Raw genomic sequence first — 22,560 nt, forward strand, 5'->3', positions numbered from 1 at the left:
AGAGTACCCGCAGTGTGAGCACTGGAATTAACTTCCACAAGGCCCGTGCGAGGGTCATTCCTACCAATGCTGTTATGGACAGATGCATCTGCAACAGGATGAGGACAAGGTCAAGAGGAGAACATTGGTATTTACTGGACAATAATCCTGAGGCCTGGACTAATATTCACAGAGTGTGAGGTGAAATCCTAGTGTGACACTTTGAAAATTTAACTTCAGTTTCGAAAATCTGCAAATAAAAATATGGAATCTGTAAACATGGTCATGGATCTGTCAAATTGTCAAAATATACCAACTGGATCTCCAATGTCCTTCAAGGAAAGAAACCTGTTGTCTTTACCCAGTCTGGTCTATATGTGAGTCCAGTCCCATAACAACATGGTTGACTCTGACCTTCCCTCTCAGTGGCTGAGCAAGCACTCTTATTGACCATCACTAGCTGTCCTGAGATGGTGAGAGTGGACTTCCTCCTTGAACTGTGCAATGGTTTTCCCACTATGGGGTTCATTAGGGAATTCAAGGATATTGACCACCAATGTGGGAACCATGACGTATGTCAAGTCAGGTCAGTTTGATGAAATGACTGAAGATGGATGCTCCCGTGAGGACCTCTTGCAGAGATGTCCTGGGGCTGAGATGTCATGAAATAGTGAAGTAAGTGGATAGAGGGAAAACATTTTTGATTGGTCTTTGGGAAATTTGAGCCAATCAGGTATTACTGCCAGGGGCACATTTAATCTGATGTGCTTCAGGTGAGACATTTAATATGTCACCAGCTGACCTCCTGTAGCATTGCGCATCGCAGGCCAGATCATACTCTGGATATCACCACAGGAACACTGTAACTTATAATGTAGCATGTAATATTCTGCTGCAAAAGTGACTCTGTGTTTCAATGGTCTGTCCCTTTAAGGCTGCAGTCTAGTTACTGACCATCGGGATATCCTGAGATCCATCAGCAGATCATTGCTCTTGGTCAAGAGAACATGTAGATTGGCAGATGCTTGTAAATGTCTGCTTCCTGGATAGAAAAGATCAGCATAAAGTGACTGTCTTTCTCTCTTTGCCTATTCTGATTGTTTGAAGTGTGATGTACATGTGCTGAACACAAGGTTTTTATACTTTTATATAAAGATTGATAATGTGTTGAGGAGTATCACTGCCCTTTCAAAGTAAATCCAGAGAGAAGATGATAATGATTTCTGGGGAAACAGTATCACATGATCTAAAGTGTTTTCCTCTTTCAGTTACAGGAATGTCTGAGGAGACAAGTAGCTCACTCACTGAACTCGGGACTAAAATTTCACAGCTTCAGGAGAGTAAGTTAAATAATCATCAGAGAGACCTTTAATTTCCAATTATTCATACTGGAAATTATCTAAATGTTGACACTGGAATCAGCTGATTGATAATACTGTACAGCTACTCATCACTGACTCCAGTTACTATATACATTTGTATCTGGTGTGATCACATCAGCAAGCAATTTCCCTCCTCTCTCTGCTCCTGGAGATGCTGAATTCCCCAACTGACAGGAGGGGAAAGGTTACCCCAGGGTTTCCAGCTACCCCGCGAGGGGGAGGGGGTGGGGCAGAGCTCCTGTGTCTATAACAGGTGCAGGCATTGCAATCGTGTGGATCTGAAGGGAGGGGTCACCAGCCCGGAGTCTGAGTTTTCTCTGAATACAAGTTGCGTGCGGGGTGTTTAAAGATAATGCGGCCTGTCCTTGGGCCTGGAACTTTCAGGAGACAGGCAGCAGGAGCAAGTAGTCAGTGGCCTTCATCCCCCACAGGGAACCATCAGATCCTTTGGCTCTTTTTGTATAGTGGACACGAGGCCTCGCAGCCAGATACATAACTGTGCTGTTTGCCTACATCAGCTCTCTGACTCCACTGCTGGGTCCCCACTGCTGCCTGGGGCCAGGCCTGTATTGGGGTCAGGACCTTGTTAATGACCAGAACCCAGAATTCCAGAAAGGAGTGGGACTTTGTCAAAAGCCTTCTGAAAGTCCAATTAAACCACATCCACTGGCTCCCCCTCATCAACTCTACTAGTTACATCCTTGAAGAAGTCTAGTAGTTATAGTGATACAGCACTGAAACAGGCCCTTTGGCCCACCGAGTCTGTGCCGACCAACAACCACCCTACAGTAATCCCAAATTCCCTACCATTCTCCGACCACCTACCACCTACCTACACGAGGGGCAATTTACAGCAGCCAATTTACCTATCAACCTGCAAGTTTTTTGGCTGTGGGAGGAAACAGGAGCACCCGGCGGAAACCCACACGGTCACGGGGAGAACTTGCAAGCTCCGCACAGGCAGTACCTGGAATCGAACCCGGCTCGCTGGAGCTGTGAGGCTGCGGTGCTAACCACTGTGCCACCAACTAGTAGAATAGTCAAGCATGATTTCCCTTTCGTAAATCCATGTTGACTCTGTCCGATTCTACCACTTTTCTCCAAGTGCTCTGCTATAAAATCTTTGAATATGGACTCTCGCATTTTCCCCACTACAGACGTCAGGCTGACTGGTCTATAATTCACTGCTTTCTCTCTACCTCCCTTTTTAAATTGTGGGGCTACATTAGCTAACCTCCAATCTGCAGGAACTGTTCCAGAGTCTATAGAATCTTGAAAAATGACCACCAATGCATCCACTATTTCTTGGGCCACTTCCTTACGTAGTCTGGGATGTAGATTATCAGACCCTGGGGATTTATCGGCCTTCAATCCTATCAATTTCCCCAACACCATTTCTCTACTAATATTGATTTCCTTCAGTTCCTCCCTCTCACTAAACCCTGTGTTCGCCAACATTTCTGGTATATTATTTGTGTCCTCTTTTGTGAAGACAGAACCAAAGTATGCAGTTAATTGGGCAGCCATTTCTTTGTTCCCCTTAATAAATTCCCCTGTTTCTGACTGTAAAGGACCTACATTTGCCTTCACCAATCTTTTTCTCTTCACATACCTATAGAATCTTTTATAGTCAGTTTTTATGTTCCCCGCAAGCTTACTCTCGTATTCTATTTTCCCCTTCTTAATCAATCCCTTGGTCCTCCTTTGCTGAATTCTAAACTGCTCCCAATCCTCAGGTCTGTTGTTTTTTCTGGCGAATTTGTATGCCTCTTCCTTGGATCTAACGCTATCTCTAATTTCCCTTTTGTGCCAGACAGAAATAAACAATTGTTGCAGTTCATCCATGCGCTCTTTGAATGTTTGCCATTGCCAATCCACCGTCATCCCTTTAAGTAACATTTCCCAATCCATCATAGCCAACTCGCACCTCATACCTTTGTAGTTTCCTTTATTAAGATTCAGGACCCTAGTCTCAGAATCAACTACGTCACTCTCCATCTTGATGGAGAATTCTATCATATTATGGTCACTCATCTGTGTGGAAGGCAACAGCAAACACCTCAGTTATTCATTGCTAGGGAGTGACTCAAGAAATCTTGGCCTAGAAATTGAATTGCGCTAAGCCTGTTGTACAGGTGCCGAAGGATCCAATATGGTGGGTGGTGAGTTCATTAATTCTGTGCTGGAAGTGCGGCGCTTCCCAGATTGTGAAAGGACATGCAGCTGAAACATACATTTGACACTTTGCAGATGCAAATAGAAAGTCTGGCAACTTTGCACAATCCACCTCTCATCCTCCATCCAACTGCTTCCCCTTCCCAGACTGTATCCCTTCCACCTTCCCCCAACACCTCTACTTCATCACTGACTACTTTCCCTGCCAACTACCTCCCCTTCCCCGCTCCCTGCACCCCCATGTCTGTTGCCCCGACTTTCTCCCCTCCCTGGATTCTCCAAAAGGCCTCTGCTGGGCCAGATGATCTTGCTGGCTCCTGGGTCCATTGAGCTGTCTCTGGAGTCTGGTACCTGGGTCTGTGGAGCTGCCTCTGCGATTATGACTGGGGTCTGAAGTCCACTGGTAATAAAACATTAGGCCCAGCGGACTGATTTCCCATGGTCCTTTTTATCCACGTGCAGCGTTTGCCACATTATCATAGAGAGATACAGCACTGAAACAGGCCCTTTGGTCCACTGAGTCTGTGCCGACTATCAACCACCCATTTATACTAATCCTACATTCCCTACCATTTCTCCTACCATCTACCTACACGAGGGGCAATTTACAATGGCCAATTTTACCTATCAACCTGCAATTCTTTGGCTGTGGGAGGAAGCCCACGCAGTCACAGGGATAACTTGCAAACTCCGCACAGGCAGTAGCTGGAACCGAACCTGGGCTACTAGAGCTGTGAGGCTGCAGTGCTAACCACTGCACCACTGTGCCGCCCATTGGAATTATGTCTGGTTCAGGCCAGATCCAATTACTAGACCCTGGAGTGTGATATTCTGAGTTGGATCACTCCTGGGGTCAGACACATGATGATCTGTAACCAGCAGCTTTACAATGCTGGGTGAAAACACGGTGAATAAGGAAGTTTGTGAGTGTCCCAGCTGCCTCTAACATTTATTCAAATGTCTTTACAGATCTGCCTCATTTCCAGTGTCCTGCCCAATGGATATGGTTCTGGCAAAACTGTTATTACTTTTCACCAAACAAAAAAAACTGGACAGATGCCCAGAAATCCTGTGCATCAATGGACACCAATCTTGTTGTCATCAACAGTGCTGTGGAACAGGTAGGAGATCATTATAATTTCCAATTCACCAATGGCTGATCATTTGTCAGCATGTTCAGTGGTGATATAAAAGCTGAAGGACAGAGACAAAGGCCATTCAGCTGTCACTCCTGTGCTGATATTAGCCCTTCAACTCGATCTACTCCAAACCAATACCCTGCCCTTTCATCAAATGCTTTTCTATTCCTGTTCAACTATTTTTCTAATTGCTTTTTAATTGTTGTTATAATCTCTGAACACACAGCATCTCTGGGGTTCCAAATCATGATTCTTCCTTCTGCTGCCTTCGAATGAAAACATTGTACTTCATTCCCCTGACAGCGTACATTCAGCTGCTCGATCCCCTCTGATCCCTGACATAGATAGGACTAGGAAAGAGGTTCTGCATATGAGCAGCTGGGGGTTAAATTAAAAAGTAGAATCTCTGGATTATTACCTGAGCCACGAGCAAATTGACATCGGGTAAATAAGATTAGACAGTTAAACGCATGGCTCAAAGATTGATGTGGGAGAAATGGGTTTCATGGGGCACTGATACCAGTACTGGGGAAAATGGGAGCTGTACCGTTGGGATGGTCTTCACCTGAACCGTGCTGGACCAGTGTTCTGGCGAGTTGTACAACTAGGATGGTCGAGAGGGCTTTAAACTAAATAGTGGAGGTGTGGGATCAAGTGAGAGAAGATGTAATAATTTAGAGAGAGAGGAGAAGGCAGGAGCGCAATATAGAAATATGGTAATTGATAATCTGAGAGTGGTAAGAAGCGAAGCTTGGAAGGAAGCAAAATTGGGAACAGGATATAGAAAAATAGTAAGCAAAATTAGAACTCAGACGAACTAAAGGAAAACATCAAATAGGATCAGAAGAAGGAATGATAAAAAGAGAAAGTTAAGGGCACTCTATCTGAATGCACATAGCATTTGCAAGAAGGTAGTTGATTTGAAGGCATAAATAGAGATAAATGGGTATGATTGAACTGCCATTACAGAGACATGGTTGCAGGGTGACCAAGACTGGGACTGAATATTCAATGATATTCATCATTTAGGAATGATAGTCAAAAAGGAAAAGGAGGTGGGTTAGCACTCTTAATAAGGGACAAGATCAGTTCATTAGTGAGAGAGGATCTTAGATCAAAGGATCAAGATGTACAATCAATTTGGGTGGAGCTAAGAAACTGCAATGGGCAGCAAACATTGGTGGGAGTTGTTTACAGACCACCAAATGGTATAAATCAGGAAATTAGAGGTGCATTTAACATGGGTAATACAGTAATAATGGGCAATTTAAATTTATCTATAGACTGGGTAAATCTAATCAGCAGGAATGCCATGGAGAATGAATTCCTGGAATGCAGGCGAGATGGGTTTCTGGCGCAGTACATTTAAGAACCCACTAGGAATCGGGCTATTTTTGATTTCGTATTATGTAATGAGAAAAGGCTAATTAATAACCTTTCTGTAAAGGAGCCTTTGGGAAATAGTGGCCATAATATGATAGAATTTTACATTAAGTTTGAAAATGATATCGTTCATTCTGAAACTAGTGTCTTAAATCTGAAGAAAGGAAACTACAAAGGTACGAAGGGCAAGTTGGCTATGGTGGATTTGGAAAACACACTAAAAGATTTGACAGTAGACAGGCAATGGCTAGTATTTAAAGAAATATTACATGGTCTGCAACAAATATGCATTCCTGTAAGACAGAAAAACCCAATATGAATCAACCATGGCTAAAGTAGTTAAACCTTGCATTTGATCAAAGGAAGTGGGTTATATGATTGCCAGGAAAAGTAGTAAGTCCGAGGATTGGGAGCAATTTAGAATCCAGCAACAGATAATGAAGAAACTAATAAAGGGAAAAGAGAATTTGAATGCAATGTTTTATTTCAAGATCTTTTAAACTGAATTCCAATTCTCAAACTACTATAGAGGGATTTGATCTCAAAATCTCTGGATTACGAATACAGTAACAACGACAATAATGTCTCATCCAAAAGGCAGCACGTTCTCACTGTCGAATTGAAGTCTCATCTTAGAACATGCACGAAAGTCCTGGCGGGGGTTTGAACTCTTGATCTTCTGACTCAGTCAAAAGTGCAACTGAGCCAAGCTGAAACTGCAATCATCACACATTCCTCTGTCCCATATTCATTTGGGAGGGAAGCTGGTTTAAAATAAATGGGTAAAGGCCTCAGACAGAAGATTGTCAACTGGAGGGTTTGTCACTAATATTGTGAAAATCTATATTGCTCCATATACAGTCGTGACACTTTATTTACATGACAGGCATTTATTGGAACATTGATTGCAAAACGTTCCTGGATTGGCCTCAGTGATTCGATCTCTGAAGGTGACTGGCGCTGGGTGGATGGAACAGATTATACTTCCTCTGTAAAGTGAGTTCTCTTTTCAGTTGCACATTCTGGACAATATCAGGGACACTGAACATTAATGAGGAAGCTGGATTTGTTTTCAAGCTGCCTTCTTGAACCACTGCAGTCCATGTGGGGTAGGTACACCCACAGTGCGGTTAGGAAGGTAGTTCCTGGATTTTGACCCAGCGACAGTGAAGGAACGGCGAAATAGTTCCAAGTCAGGATGGTGTGTGGCTTGGAGGGGAACGTGCAGTTGGTGGTGTTCCCATGTATCTGCTGGCCTTGTCCTTCTAGGTGGGAGAGGTTGTGCTTTGGAAGTTGCTGGCAGAGTAGCCTTGGTGAGTTGCTCCAGTCCATCTTGTAGATGGTACACACAGCTGCCACTGTGTGTCGGTGGTGGAAGGAGTGAATGTTGGTGACTGGGGTGCCAATCAAGTGGGCTGTTTTGTTCTGGATGGTGTTGAAGTTCTTGAGTGTTGTTGGAGCTGCACACATGCAGGCAAGTGGAGAGTATTCCATCACACTCCTGACTTGTGCCATGTTGATGGCGGACAGGCTTTGGGGAGTCAGGAGGTGAGTTACTGGCTGCAGGATTCCGAACCTCTGACCTCCTCTTGTAGCCACGGTATTGATATGGCTACTCCAGTTCAGTTTCTGGTCAATGGTAACCCCCAGGATGTTGATACTTCACGTGACATCAAGGAATGGCTGAAGGCACTGGATACTTGCAAAGGCTATGGGTCCTGACAATATCCCGCGTTTGCACAACTGTCCATTTTACACTATCACCATTATGCTTGTGTCAGCTGTGTAAGAGCAATTCCACTGTCCTGCTGTCTTCCCATAAACCCCTTCAAATGACCCAAAATCTCAAAATGTTGTGATTTCAAAGGGTGATGTCAGTATAATTGACAAAGTTTAATGATGTTGGCAGTTTACGTGTGTCAAATTAATGCTGCAGATGTGGTAAAGAAATATCATGTGATCAATCACACACAACTCTAAGGTGACCCAACTTTGGGACACAACTTCTCTCCTTTCTATTGCATCCCCTATCCTGTCGATGACCCCTTCCACCCCCCCTCCCCCCATCACTTATCCCTTTCCATATGCACTCTCTCTCTCTCTCCGTCGCCCTTTGCACTCGATCCATATTTCTCCCTCCCTCTCCATCATTCCTCACACTCCACTGGCCATTCCAATTCATTGCCTCCTCCCTCGCCATCATCCCCACCTCTATTGCCCCTCCCTGTCTATTATCACCTCCCGCATTGCCTCCTCAATTTCCCCTTCTCCATTGCCCCCTCCCACTCTCACACCCTCCTCCACCATCACCTTCCCTCCCCCTCACAGAGTGTGGTGACTATTCCACGTATTGTACCAGTTCTGGGAAAGCATAATGCTGCCCTGGGCAGACTGCCTTTTTCTGTCAGCTGAGTCTGTGGTTGGTCACATGGGACACTCCGCCAAGCTGACAATGTCACAAAGTCTAATGTTTTGCCCCTGAATCAGTGCCAGTCTGTCCCATTCCGGCATGTTCTATGTGGAGGAATAGAACTCACTCTCCGTCCGTCAATTCTTCAGCTTCCACACATCTAGCAAAGCAATTTTTCAAATTAAGAACCACTGCTTGATATTTAACAGTGGAGTAGGATTTAAGGAGCAGTTTACAGGAGCATGTTATTGCTGAGATTCTTTGTTATCAGTGCTGCTTATCAGCACATTAATGGGACATGACAGACTCTGTGCCCATTTTCTGATGTGCACAGCTTCCAGCAAACAGCGAAGATGATTCTCGACAGGAGCGAGAGTAACAGGGTAGTGGTTATGGGGGACTTTAACTTTCCAAATATTGACTGGAAATACTATAGTTCGAGTACTTTAGATGGGTCTGTTTTTGTCCAGTGTGTGCAGGAGGGTTTTCTGACACAGTATGTGGACAGGCCAACCAGGGGCGATGCCACATTGGATTTGGTACTGGGTAATGAACCCGGCCAGGTGTTCGATTTAGATGTAGGTGAGCACTTTGGCGATAGTGATCACAATTCGGTTAGGTTTACCTTAGCGATGGGCAGGGACAGGTATATACCACAGGGCAAGAATTATAGCTGGGGGAAAGGAAATTATGACGCGATTAGGCAAGATTTAGGATGTGTAGGATGGGGAAGGAAACTGCAGGGGATGGGCACAAACGAAATGTGGAGCTTATTCAAGGAGCAGCTAATGCGTGTCCTTGATAAGTATGTACCTGTCAGGCAGGGAGGAAGTTGTCGAGCAAGGGAGCCGTGGTTTACTCAAGAAGTTGAAGCGCTTGTCAAGAGGAAGAGGGCGGCTTATGTTAGGATGAGACGTGAAGGCTCAGTTAGGGCGCTTGAGAGTTACAAGCTAGCCAGGAAGGATCTAAAGGGAGGGCTAAGAAGAGCAAGGAGAGGACACGAGAAGTCATTGGCGGATAGGATCAAAGAAAACCCTAAGGCTTTCTATAGGTATATCAGGAATAAACGAATGATAAGAGTTAGAACAGGGCCAATCAAGGATAGTAGTGGGAAGTTGTGTGCGGAATCAGAGGAGATAGGGGAAGCGTTAAATGAATATTTTTCGTCAGTATTTACAGTAGAGAAAGAAAATGTTGCCGAGGAGATTACTGAGATACAGCCTACTAGGCTAGATGGGATTGAGATTCACAAGGAGGAGGTGTTAGCAATTTTGGAAAGAGTGAAAATAGATAAGTCCCCTGGGCCAGATGGGATTTATCCTAGGATTCTCTGGGAAGCCAGGGAGGAGATTGCAGAGCCGTTGTTGTTGATCTTCAAGTCGTCATTGTCGACAGGAGTAGTGCCGGAGGACTGGAGGATAGCAAATGTTGTCCCCTTGTTCAAGAAGGGGAGTAGAGACAGCCCTGGTAATTATAGACCTGTGAGCCTTACTTCGGTTGTGGGTAAAATGTTGGAAAAGGTTATAAGAGACAGGATTTATAATCATCTTGAAAAGAATAAGTTCATTTGCGATAGTCAGCACGGTTTTGTGAAAGGTAGGTCGTGCCTCACAAACCTTATTGAGTTTTTTCAAGAAGGTGACCAAACAGGTGGATGAGGGTAAAGCCGTGGATGTGGTGTATATGGATTTCAGTAAGGCGTTTGATAAGGTTCCCCACGGTAGGCTATTGCAGAAAATACGCAAGTATGGGGTTGAAGGTGATTTAGAGCTTTGGATCAGAAATTGGCTAGCTGAAAGAAGACAGAGGGTGGTGGTTGATGGCAAATGTTCATCCTGGAGTTTAGTTACTAGTGGTGTACCGCAAGGTTCTGTTTTGGGGCCACTGCTGTTTGTCATTTTTATAAACGACCTGGATGAGGGTGTAGAAGGGTGGGTTAGTAAATTTGCGGATGACACGAAGGTCGGTGGAGTTGTGGATAGTGTCGAAGGGTGTTGTAGGGTACAGAGGGACATAGATAGGCTGCAGAGCTGGGCTGAGAGATGGCAAATGGAGTTTAATGCGGAGAAGTGTGAGGTGATTCACTTTGGAAGGAGTAACAGCAATGCAGAGTACTGGGCTAATGGGAAGATTCTTGGTAGTGTAGATGAGCAGAGAGATCTTGGTATCCAGGTACATAAATCCCTGAAAGTTGCTACCCAGGTTAATAGGGCTGTTAAGAAGGCATATGGTGTGTTAGCCTTTATTAGTAGGGGGATCGAGTTTCAGAGCCACGGGGTCATGATGCAGCTGTACAAAACTCTGGTGAGGCCGCACCTGGAGTATTGCGTGCAGTTCTGGTCACCGCATTATAGGAAGGATGTCGAAGCTTTGGAAAGGGTGCAGAGGAGATTTACTAGGATGTTGCCTGGTATGGAAGGAAGGTCTTACGAGGAAAGGCTGAGGGACTTGGGGTTGTTTTCGTTAGAGAGAAGGAGGAGGAGAGGTGACTTAATAGAGACATACAAGATAATCAGAGGGTTAGATAGGGTGGATAGTGAGAGTCTTTTTCCTCGGATGAGGATGGCAAACACGAGGGGACATAGCTTTAAGTTGAGGGGTGAAAGATATAGGACAGATGTCAGAGGTAGTTTCTTTACGCAGAGAGTAGTAGGGGCGTGGAACGCCCTGCCTGCAACAGTAGTAGACTCGCCAACTTTAAGGGCATTTAAGTGGTCATTGGATAGACATATGGATGTAAATGGAATAGTGTAGGTCAGATGATCGGCGCAACATCGAGGGCCGAAGGGCCTGTACTGCGCTGTAATATTCTAATTCTAATTCTAATTCTAAAAAACACTGCCAGCAAAACGTGCAATTGTAAAATGAACCCTTTATTCTCTAGAAAAATACAAGTTTACTGAACGACCATGGATCTGTCCATTCTAACAGTTTTCCCTCAAACAGGTGCTGAATGATCTCTGGTTACATTACTACACTGCAGTTAAACAGCTCCACCTGACTCTCACTGGGATATCATGACATGGTTAATTGTTGAGTTTCAGCTTGAAGTTGGAATTCTTATAAAGAATTTTATTCTCATCATGTTTTTGTGTTTAGACTTTGGAATCAGGGGGAGCCCAATAATTCCAACAATGAAGACTGTGCAGAGGAGCTCGGTTCTGGAAAGTGGAATGATATGCCGTGTGGTAATCAGCTACACTGGATCTGTGAAAAGTCAGCACAATGATTATTTTCCTGAATGTTACAGTCAGTGCAAAGTAGAAAGTGAAACTATTTTTCAACATTTTGTCCATGTACACTGGGCAATCAGCCCTGAGCTGATATTGGTATGGTGGGTGTGTGGCTGGAGCTCTCCCTCCCACCCTCTCTCTCCTGTCTGCAACTGTCCTAAAGCCAACTCGACACACTTTGTTCTGCCATTTTATGATAATCCAGAAATATGAAGACCCGCATGGTAGAATATCCCTATTGTCCTGTACTGTTTTGAAGCAAATCCAATTTTCCGGAATGTTGAAATGTGCCAGTCAGTGTTTGTACACCCAGGGTTCGGCACCAACATGTTGCACCATGGACATTTGACAAAATTATTGATTCAGCCATGGACATGGGGGCAAGTAATCTTTACATAAAGTATACAGTCAATCTAATGCAATCAAAACACAGTCCGATTTAAAACACATTTCTCCCTATAAATAAAGTAACTAAGGATGCAAATATCAATGGAGAGCAGCACGACTGTATTAGCTAGCTAGCAAGCAAAATAGTATGCAATGCCAATGCGAATTACAGTTGCTGTGAGGTTGTTTTAAAACACAAGGCTTGAATCAGGGGTGCCCAACATTTTCTCATGGGGGGGTGGGGTGCGGCTACATTACAATTTTTATCTTACATAGAGGTCCAGTGAGACAATCTCAAAAAGATAAAGGCATTAAAAATTTATCTTACCATTAATAAAAACAAAAAGCAAAGGTGCATTTTTGAGAAGAAGCTTTAAATGAGAAGACTAATTTATTGACTTACTTTCTGGTCACTATGTTTGACACTGATTTAGTATGACACCTGGCATTTTTTTGCTTGCACAAGTGGACAATGTTTGCCTACATACTTCTTGTAGAGATGCGGGGTACTGCGGATAAATGTCCATTGTCCCATTGTCAGGAGTGATCTTGATCGCTCTCTCTCCCACTTCTTTCTCTGGGCTGAATTTTACTGGAGCTTCCAAGATGGCGGCCTGCACGTGCGGCTTTAACGCCATGGAGCTCCTGTGATATTAGACGCGGTAGCTGATTTACATGGCTGTGGCGGACCGCCCCCCGCCCCGATGACGTGGAGGGGGCGAGTGCTCAGTCCCCGGAAATGGCGTCCGGTGCCACTGCGCAGGCAGCAGTGCTATTTTTAAAGGGCTTCAAGCCTTACATGTAATTTTAATTTTTAAAGTTAAATAAATGTTAAAGTTAAATTAAAACATTTAATAAAAAATTCAAGCCCCCTCTCCCACCCCCTAATGACTAAACAGTTTATTAATTTCCTTCTCCCCCCAAAAACTTCCTTTGCGATCCTGTCCTTTCCCTCCCAAAGCTTATTATCTTTTACCTTTAACTCCTTCCCACCATCCCTTGCAACAATCACAATCGTTTTCCCCTCTCCCCATACCCCCACCTGAAAACTTACCTGCTCCCCACTCCCAAAAAGTGTGCCGCCTTGGATTTCCAAACGGAGATACAAATGTGCAGGAGTCTGGACAACTGACCGGAAAAGGTCAGTGGGACGGCCGACGGGAGCAGGTAGCCTCATTAATTCTCTAATTTAAATATTTAAATCCTGCTCCCGTCACCAAGTGGCGGGTGTGCTGCCAAGAGGACTCACTCTGCTGGTAATATGGGTCAGGGCCTTCCCAGCATCGTGGCCCATGGCGGGCCTCTCCTGGAGGCATTTTCTGGACTGCCCTGCCATGACCCTTGATGTCTGGGGGCTGGCAAAATCCAGACCTCTGTGTCTGTCTGTCTCTTTCGCTCTATGTGTCCCCCTCTCTGTCATCCTCCCCTCTCCGTGTCAATCCCCCTCCCTCTGTGTCATCCCCCCTTGTTCTCTGCCCCCTTTCTCTCTCTCTGTGTCCCCTCTCTCTCTGCCCCTTCCCTCTTTCTGTCTCTCTTCTCTCTCTCTCTGCCCTTCTCTCTCCTTCTGCCCCTTCCCTCTCTCTCTCCACACTTTTCTATCTCTCAGCCTCGTCTTTCTGCTCCCCTCTCTCTGCCCTCCATTCTCTGCGCCCCTCTCTCTCTGCCCCTCTCTCTCTGCCCCCTCTCTCCCTCTCTCTTCCCTCCCTCCTTCTCACTCCCTCCCTCTCCCTCTCTATCCATCTTTCTCCATCTTGCGGACCCCTGTGTACACCAGCATGTCCTGCTTCCTCACATCCCTCCAGCCCAGGCCCATTGGAGCAAAGCTGCTCTGGGAATCTCAAACTTGTAGTGACATGTGTCTTCTTCCTTCGAGGGAAGTAATGGGCTTTCAACAGTTCCTGCTCCCTTCAGCAATCAGAGTGTAGACAGAAAAATCGATGGCCTTGGATTCACTTAAATCTTATCTCAGCTGACGACTGGAGTCCAGACTCATCCTCATTCCCCTTTCCTTCTGCCCGTTCCCCTCCCACCTGCCCTGCAATGTTTACCTCCCCCCCCACCTCCTCCTCAACCTCACAGCTGCCCATCCACTCCCATCATCCTTCACCTCCCACCACTCCCTCTGCCCCAGCCACCCCCATGACCCACCCACTTTCTGCCCCCAAATACCCTTCATTCCGCCCAGCCCTCCACCGCCCACCTCGCCACCTGCTTCCCACCTCCCACTTGCCCCACCTCTCCTGCCCACTTGCTTTCTGGTACCTGGACCATTTAATTAGATTGCTGGGTCTGTAACTCCAAAACTCCAAGATTGTTTTCCAGAACTTTAAATATTATAATCGAGTGAAATCTGCCATTTGCTTTCATCGTGCTTTTTGTAAATTTATTTCTTCATAAAGACGGTATGTAATGTTGGTTTCTCATGGTCTGTTCATGTGTTGTTTCGCAGCAGTTCGAGATATTGGGAGGGTACAGTGTGATTATTGCTATCCCTAAAGTCCATCTGATTGGTACAAAGGGTTCATTGTTTACCCTGAGTCCCACAATCCAGAATGATTTGTGCAGCAGGTCATGTTTCAGTCCATAGAGAGTAAGTCCCCATTCAACAGCCATGAGTTCAGTAAATTCGTCAAATGTCTCGGGTTCACTCATGGGAAAATCACACCCCTTTGGCCAAGAACTAATGGAGAAGTTGAGAAATTTATGCAAACCTTGATAAAAATGATAACGTACAGCTAGAGCTGAGAACAAGTCATGGAAACAACATAATTACAGAGCAATATCTCACTCGACTACTGGAAAACCTCCAGCTACAATCATCTTTGCACATCCTACGTGCACACGTTTACCTGAGCTACCCTGCGGAGCTAGTGATCAATGTGTACGTGAAGGCGATCGAGAACAGAAGGATTGAATGAAAATACATGCAGAGTGAAATGTGAAACTTAGAGCTACACCATTAAAACCAGGAGATAAAGTACTTGTGAAACGTGATGGTCGTATTGGAAAATAAACAAACCTTTATGACGTCCACCCATTTGTTGTGACCACACAAAAGAATCAATGATTAATGCAAAGCCCGGTTCACAAATCATCAGAAGAAACCAATCATTCTTCAAAACACTGAAAACACCAAACACAAGCATTGAAAGTGATTCCAACATTGACACCTCAGATGAAGAACATAATTCAAACAAGACTACACCTGATGTGAGATAATATTCGACTTGTGAGATAATATGTCCACCATACATAAGTTGCTCTGTTACAAAGTGAATTATTCATGTTGAAGATTAATGCTTCCATTTTTAGAAACATGCTATGTCTCTCATTTACTAAGAAGGGGAAGGATGCAGTGTTGCAGTGTTTTGAAATTGCTTTGTGTACACTTGGAGCTGCTGAAGAACACAAATGCTAACAAAGTGGAGTGAAAGTGAAAGTGAAATTGAAACAGGATAAAAGGAGAAGCCTTTATGTTCAGCTGCTGCAGTCTTTGCTTCTCAATCTTTGCCTCATATCTTATACTAAACTCGGCGAAACCTTGCTCAAGTCCCAAGGACATCCCAGACCACATGCTTTGTTACAGAGCAAAACTGTAGCTGGAAATAGTCCCATTTCTTATCTGTGCTTTATGAGGACACATTCCTTGGTATTGAGCGGCCTTTCATTAATTTCCTTCAGTGATTTTCTCATTATTCCTAAACCAACTTGCCAACTGTTAAATATATTATTTATCTTAGTTTCACAAGTACAGTTATAAACATCCCACTTTATAATCTAATCTATCTGATTAGTCACTCTGGCTGAAGGTTGTTTTATGCCTAATAATGGAAAAGTTCCTGTTATTTCTTTATCCCATTAAATTTTCCCTGTTTACTGATCACAATGGGTGTTTAATCAGTGTTACCCCGATGAACTATCTGCACTGAAGTTCCTGTCTGTCTAACTCAGGCTTGTTTCTACTTCCCATAAGACATATAATATCAGCCATTTTATGTCAATGTATTTCACCATTTTATATTAACATTTGTCTAAAACCTCCAGTGCACACTCAATGGAGCAGGAATGCACACAGTGAAATAAAAGCACACAGGCAATGAAGTGGGCGTACACACTCAGTGGAATTGGAGTAAACACTTAATGGAAAGGGGGCACACACTCAACGGAATTGGAGTACACACTTAATGGAATGGGAGTACACATTTAATGGAATTGGAGTACACACTCAGTGGAATTGGAGCACACACTCATAGGAATTGGAGTACACACTTAATAGAATTGGAGTGCACACTCAGTGGAATTGGAGCACACACTCATAGGAATTGGAGTACACATTTAATAGAATTGGAGTACACACTCAGTGGAATTGGAGTACACACTCAATAGAAAGATGCTGAAAGTTTGTGGATGAACAGAAAGGACCTGGAGATTCAAATACACAATTCTGTGAAAATGTGTAAATTAAGCTATTCAAAAAAGGCTAATAGCATTGTAATGCGTTCTTTATGTTGTCTGATGCACCATAAATGAGATGCGTGTAGTCCAGTTATGTTGAAGATCTCAAATTGGTTTATTACAGCTAAACTATTATATACAGTACAGAGCTAACTATTTATAGAACCTTACCCGAGGTGTTACAGTTGCAGAGTGACTCCGGCTTCGAGTCACATGACTATTTTCAGCACTTAGCTTATAAGCATACTAAGATCTTAACAGGATATCCTCTTAAAGACCATCATACATCACCCCTTTTCTTTCCAAAGATAAATCTCATATGCTAAAAGTAAAAAACATGGACTATGACAGTACGCTTCCATGTACTTTGCTTTTCAACGGGCAGATTTGCCCTTACCAGGCCAGGCCTGTACACCCAATCAAAATTATTCCACAGGCGATTGGCAAATTGTGGTCCCTGCTGGCACCGTTTCAAATAAGCATCGGGCTCTCCTCTGTTGAGGCCAGCTGCATTTAGAATAGCTTGTCTCAGGGGCCCTCCTCTCGTATTTATCTTGTGATAGGATGGAAAATAGGATGGAACTTTTGCTCATGTCAAGCAGTTTCACTTCCTCTGCATCGTCAAAGCCGCGCAGAGATTTTAATTGAGTGACAGCACTTGCTTCGCAACAACCTGCTCAGTGACGCTCAGTTTGGGTTCTGCCAGGGCCACTCAGCTCCTGACCTCATTACAGCCTTGGTTCAAACATGGACAAAAGAGCTGAACTCAAGAGGTGAGGTGAGAGTGATTGCCCTTGACATCAAGGCAGCATCTGCATCAAGGAGCCCCAGCAAAACTGGAGTCAATGGAAATCAGGAGGAAATCCCTCTGCTGGTTGGAGTCATACTTCGGCAAAGAAAGATGGCTGTGGTTGTTGGAGGTCAATCACCTGAGCTCCAGGAAATCACTGCTGGAGTTCCTCAGGGTAGCGCCCTAGGCCCAACCATCTTCAGCTGCTTCATCAATGACCTTCCTTCAATCATAAGGTCAGAAGTGAGGATATTTGCTGATGATTGCACAATGTTCAGCACCATTCGCGACTCCTCAGATACTGAAGCAGTCCGTGTAGAAATGCAGCAAGACCTGGACAATATCCAGGCTTGGGCTGATAAGTGGCATGTAACATTTGCGCCACACAAGTGCCAGGCAATGACCATCTCCAACAAGAGAGAATCTAACCATCTCCCCTTGACATTCAAAGACATTACCATTGCTGAATCCCTCACTATCAACATCCGAGAGGTGACCATTGACCAGAAACTGAACTGGAGTAGTCATATAAATACCGTGGGCACAAGAGCAGGTCAGAGGCTAGGAATCCTGCGGTGAGTAACTCACCTCCTGACTCCCCAAAGCCTGTCCACCATCTACAAGGCACAAGTCAGGAGTGTGATGGAATATTCTCCAGTTGCCTGGATGGGTGCAGCTCCAACAACACTCAAGAAGCCCGACACCATCCGGAACAAAGCAGCCCACTTGATTGGCACCCCATCTACAAACATTCACTCCCTCCACCACCGACTCACAGTGGCAGCAGTGTGTACCATCTACAAGATGCACTGCAGCAACGCACCAAGGCTCCTTAGACAGCACCTTCCAAACCCGCGACCTCTACCACCTCGAAGGACAAGAGCAGCAGATGCATGGGAACACCACCACCTGCAAGTTCCCGTCCAAGTCACACACCATCCTGACTCGGAACTATATCGCCGTTCCTTCACTGTCGCTGGGTCAAAATCCTGGAACTCCCTTCCGAACAGCACTGTGGGTGTACCTACCTCACATGGACTGCAGCGGTTCAAGAAGGCAGCTCACCACCACCTTCTCAAGGGCAATTAGGGATGGGCAGTAAATGCTGGCATAGCCAGTGACGACCATATCCCATAAATGAATTTTTTAAAAGTGCCAAACGTGGCGTATGGGTCTCCCGTACCATTCTAGTTGGGTATATCGTTTTTCATTTTGGACAGCTGTGTGATTGTATGTGGGGTGGAATACGTTACAGTGACTGGACTCCGCCTGCTCGGCCTGAGTCTGAAAACTACTCACATGCAATGTATAATTGGCTCACTGCTCTTCCCAGCGCTGGGCCTTTTCCTTCCACTCGTCAGCCTGTTTCTCCATTTGTTCCAGGCGACATTTTAAAACTACTGTTTCTGCTTCTCTTTCTTCTAATTCGTTCAGGCAACAAGTAATTGCTGCAAATTTTCGCATTTTCGCAGCTTTCCTTTTCCTGTTATTCCCATGGACCTTCGTCCATATTGATTCGGACATGGATCCTGGACTCGCAAAACTGTCCGCATAGTAGTCCATCCATTTGGGCCCCTTCTTATTTGCATAATTGGTATATTTAAACAGCTGTTTTAGGTTTCGGACACGGTGGGATCTCTGGAAATTCGAGTTAACCCTTCAATCCGCGACAACACAGGGACGACAAATTCTATTGTTCAACCGCTGGCCGACGGCGTCTAGAGCCAACAAGGTAACAGCAGCAAATGTTACAGACACCAATAGTGGAACGAGATTCCACACAGCTGCTGTGGTGGGATTTGAAGCCATGTCCCCAGGACATTAGCCTGGGCCTCTAGATTACTAGTTCAGTGACAATACCACAAACCACCACCTCACCACTTCACCACGTAATTAGTTTCCCCGGAATGTCCTCTACTGTGAAGTCTGACACAAAGCAATGATTCAGTAATTCTGCCATTTCCTTATTTTCATTTGCAATATTACTCACAGCGTTTTTTAAAGAGACCACGTTACCCTTGACTGTCTCTTTACTTCCTATATAATTGTGATTAACTTTTTTTATGTTAAAGAGTCACAGAGTCGTTCAGCATAGAAACAGGCCCTTCGGCCCACCGCGTCCATACCGATCATAATGCCTATCTATACTAATCCCACCTGCCTGCATTAATTCCATATCCCTCTATGCCTTGTTCATTCAAGTACCTGTCCAGATGCCTCTTAAATGTCGCTACTGTTCCTGCCTCCACCACCTCCTCAGGCAGCTCATTCCAGATACCCACTATTCTTTGTGTGAAAAATTTACCCCTTTGATCCCCTTTAAACCTCCTGCCTCTCACCTTAAATCTATGCCCTCTAGTTTTAGTCACCCCTACCATGGGAAACAAACTCTGGCTATCTACCCCTATCTATGCCTCTCATAATTTTATATACCTCTATCATGTCCCCTTTCAGCCTCCTTCACTCCAGGGAAAACAGACCCAGCCTATCCAATCTCTCTTTAGAACTCAAGCCCTCCAAACCAGGCAACATCCTTGTGAATCTTTTCTGCACCCTGTCAAGCTTAATCATATCTTTCCTGGAGTGCAGCGACCAGAACTGCACACAGTACTCCAAGTGCGGCCTAACCAACATTATGTACAACTGCAACATGACGTCCCAACTCTTGTACTCAATGCCTCGACCGATGAAGGCAAGCATGCCTTCACCACCCTGTCTACCTGTGTTGCCACTTTCAAGGAACTATGTACTTGCACCTCAAGGTCTCTCTGCTCAACAACACTCCCCAGGGCTCTGCCATTCACTGTATATGTCCTGCCCTGGTTTAACTTCCAAAAATGCATCACTTCACACTTGTCTGTGTTAAATTTCATTTGCCACTCCCTTGCCCACTTTCCCAGTTGATCTATATCCTTTTGTAACCTTAGATAACCTTCTTCACTGTCCACTATACCACCAATTCTGGTGTCATCTGCAAATTTACTAATCATTCCCCCTACATTCTCATCCAAGTCATTAATATATATGACAAACAACAGACGGCCCAGCACCAGTCCCTACGGCACACCACTGGTCACTGGCCTCCAATGTTAACCTTGGTGAATTTCCCAAATTTCGATTTGTATTCCCTTCTAACAGCTCTTACAACCATTTTTGTCTTCCTTTGCTGTTCATTATGTTTCCCCCAGTCCCCTGGATTAACATAAAATAAAAGCAAAATACTGCAGATGCTGGAAATCTGAAATAAAAACAAGAAATGCTGGAAATACTCAGCAGGTCTGGCAGCATCTGTGGAGAGAGAAGCAGAGTTAACGTTTCAGGTCAGTGACCCTTCTGCAGAACCCCTGGATTAACACTCTTCTTGCACTTTTATATCCTCTTCCCTTTAGTTTTATATTATCTCTCACCTCTTTTCTTGACCACGGCTGTTATATTCTGTAATTAGAGTTCTTGCCCCTTCGAGGTATGTACAGATCCTGTATTAAGCTAACTTCTGTTTCGAACACTTCTCATCTGTAGTTTTACCCGATAACAGTTTTGACCAATCTTCTGTCATTGATCTCTGCCTCATCCCATTAAAGATACCTTCGTAAATTTTAGAATCTTAGTAACTGTGTTATATTTCTCCATTTTAAACCTAACATTGAATTTGATCATATTATGATTGTTTGATAAATGCTCCCTTAACTGTACAATTATTAACTAAATCTGGCTGATTGCTCATTACAAAACCTAGTATGACCTGCTGTCATGTTGGTTCGAGAACATATTGCACCAGAATACTATCTTAAATGCACACAAAGATCATTATTTCAAAGAGGGCTGGAATATGAAGGAGAGGACATTATGCAAGCATTGAATTCCCTTGATTATAGCAGATTGAGGGGTGAAATAATCAAAGCGTTTCAAATATAAAAAGGATTTGATCGGGTGGATGCTGGAACTTGGCCATTCAGGAACGAAGTCAGGAAGCACTTTTTGGCACAAAGGGTAAAAATTTGGAACTCGCTCTCCCCAAAAGCTCTGGATGCTGGGCAATTGCAGCTTCCAAGACTGATAGGATTTTTTTGTTAGGGAATAGCATCAAGGGATATGAAGCAAAGGCGGAGAAGTAGAGTTGAGGTGTAGATCAGACATGATCTAATTGAATGACGAAGCAGGTCCAAGGGGCCGAATGGCCTCTTCCTGTTCCATTGTTCCTATGGCTTGGTTGATATCTGAACAACATCAAAATGGTCATGGTTATCAGGGGCCAATCATTGCAAACCCAAGGCATCACTGCTGGTGGTCCTCACAGCAGCATCCTCAGCCTATCCATTTTCAGTTGCTTCAACAATGATTCTCCCTCCATTTATAGGTCAGGAGTGAAACTGTTCATTGATGATTTCAAAGTTTTCAGCTCATTCATAATTCCTCTGATAATGAAGAAGCTCATGGCAGGTACATCACAACCTGGAATGTGTACTCCCATTCCATTGAGCATGTATTTCCATTTCATTGAGCGTGTATTTCCATTCCATTGAGCATGTATTCGTATTCCATTGAGCATGTATTTCAAATCCATTGAGCGTGTATTCGCATTCCATTGAGCGTGTATCTCCATTCCATTGAGCATGAATTTCCATTCCATTGAGCATGTATTCGCATTCCATTGAGCGTGTATTCGCATTCCATTGAGCGTGTATTCGCATTCCATTGAGCATGTATTTCAATTCCATTGAGCGTGTATTCGCATTCCATTGAGCGTGTATCTCCATTCCATTGAGCATGTATTTCCATTCCATTGAGCATGAATTTCCATTCCATTGAGCATGTATTCGCATTCCATTGAGCGTGTATTCGCATTCCATTGAGCGTGTATTTCAATTCCATTGAGCGTGTATTCGCATTCCATTGAGCGTGTATCTCCATTCCATTGAGCATGAATTTCCATTCCATTGAGCATGTATTCACATTCCATTGAGCATGTATTTCAAATCCATTGAGCATGTATTCGCATTCCATTGAGCGTGTATTTCCATTCCATTGAGCATGTATTTCCATTCCATTGAGCATGTATTCGCATTCCATTGAGCATGTATTCGCATCCAATTGAGCATGTATTTCCATTCCATTGAGCATGTATTCGCATCCAATTGAGCATGTATTTCCATTCCATTGAGCATGTATTCGCATTCCATTGAGCGTGTACTTCCATTCCATTGAGCATGTATTTCCATTCCATTGA

The 22,560-nt window shown here is 44.3% G+C and overlaps 1 protein-coding gene across 1 annotated transcript; it reads left to right on the top strand.

Moving 5' to 3' along the window:
* Window positions 1–546: 546 nt before the first annotated feature.
* Window positions 547–12,850, top strand: LOC137355637 (CD209 antigen-like protein C). Its single transcript, XM_068021011.1, has 5 exons — window positions 547–565; window positions 1,248–1,319; window positions 4,506–4,657; window positions 6,945–7,054; window positions 11,568–12,850. The coding sequence occupies exons 1-5, from the start codon at window positions 547–549 to the stop codon at window positions 11,695–11,697; spliced, it is 483 nt and encodes a 160-aa protein (XP_067877112.1). The 3' UTR covers window positions 11,698–12,850.
* Window positions 12,851–22,560: the final 9,710 nt, after the last annotated feature.

Source organism: Heterodontus francisci, chromosome 43 (genome assembly GCF_036365525.1).
Source record: "Heterodontus francisci isolate sHetFra1 chromosome 43, sHetFra1.hap1, whole genome shotgun sequence".
Lineage (NCBI taxonomy): Eukaryota > Metazoa > Chordata > Chondrichthyes > Heterodontiformes > Heterodontidae > Heterodontus > Heterodontus francisci.

Excerpts from the sequence above, each read along its gene's own strand:
- LOC137355637 (XM_068021011.1), top strand. Across the intron at positions 1,320-4,505 it reads AATTTCACAGCTTCAGGAGA|ATCTGCCTCATTTCCAGTGT; the intron begins GTAAGTTAAATA and ends ATGTCTTTACAG. Across the intron at positions 4,658-6,944 it reads TCAACAGTGCTGTGGAACAG|GCATTTATTGGAACATTGAT; the intron begins GTAGGAGATCAT and ends TTTACATGACAG.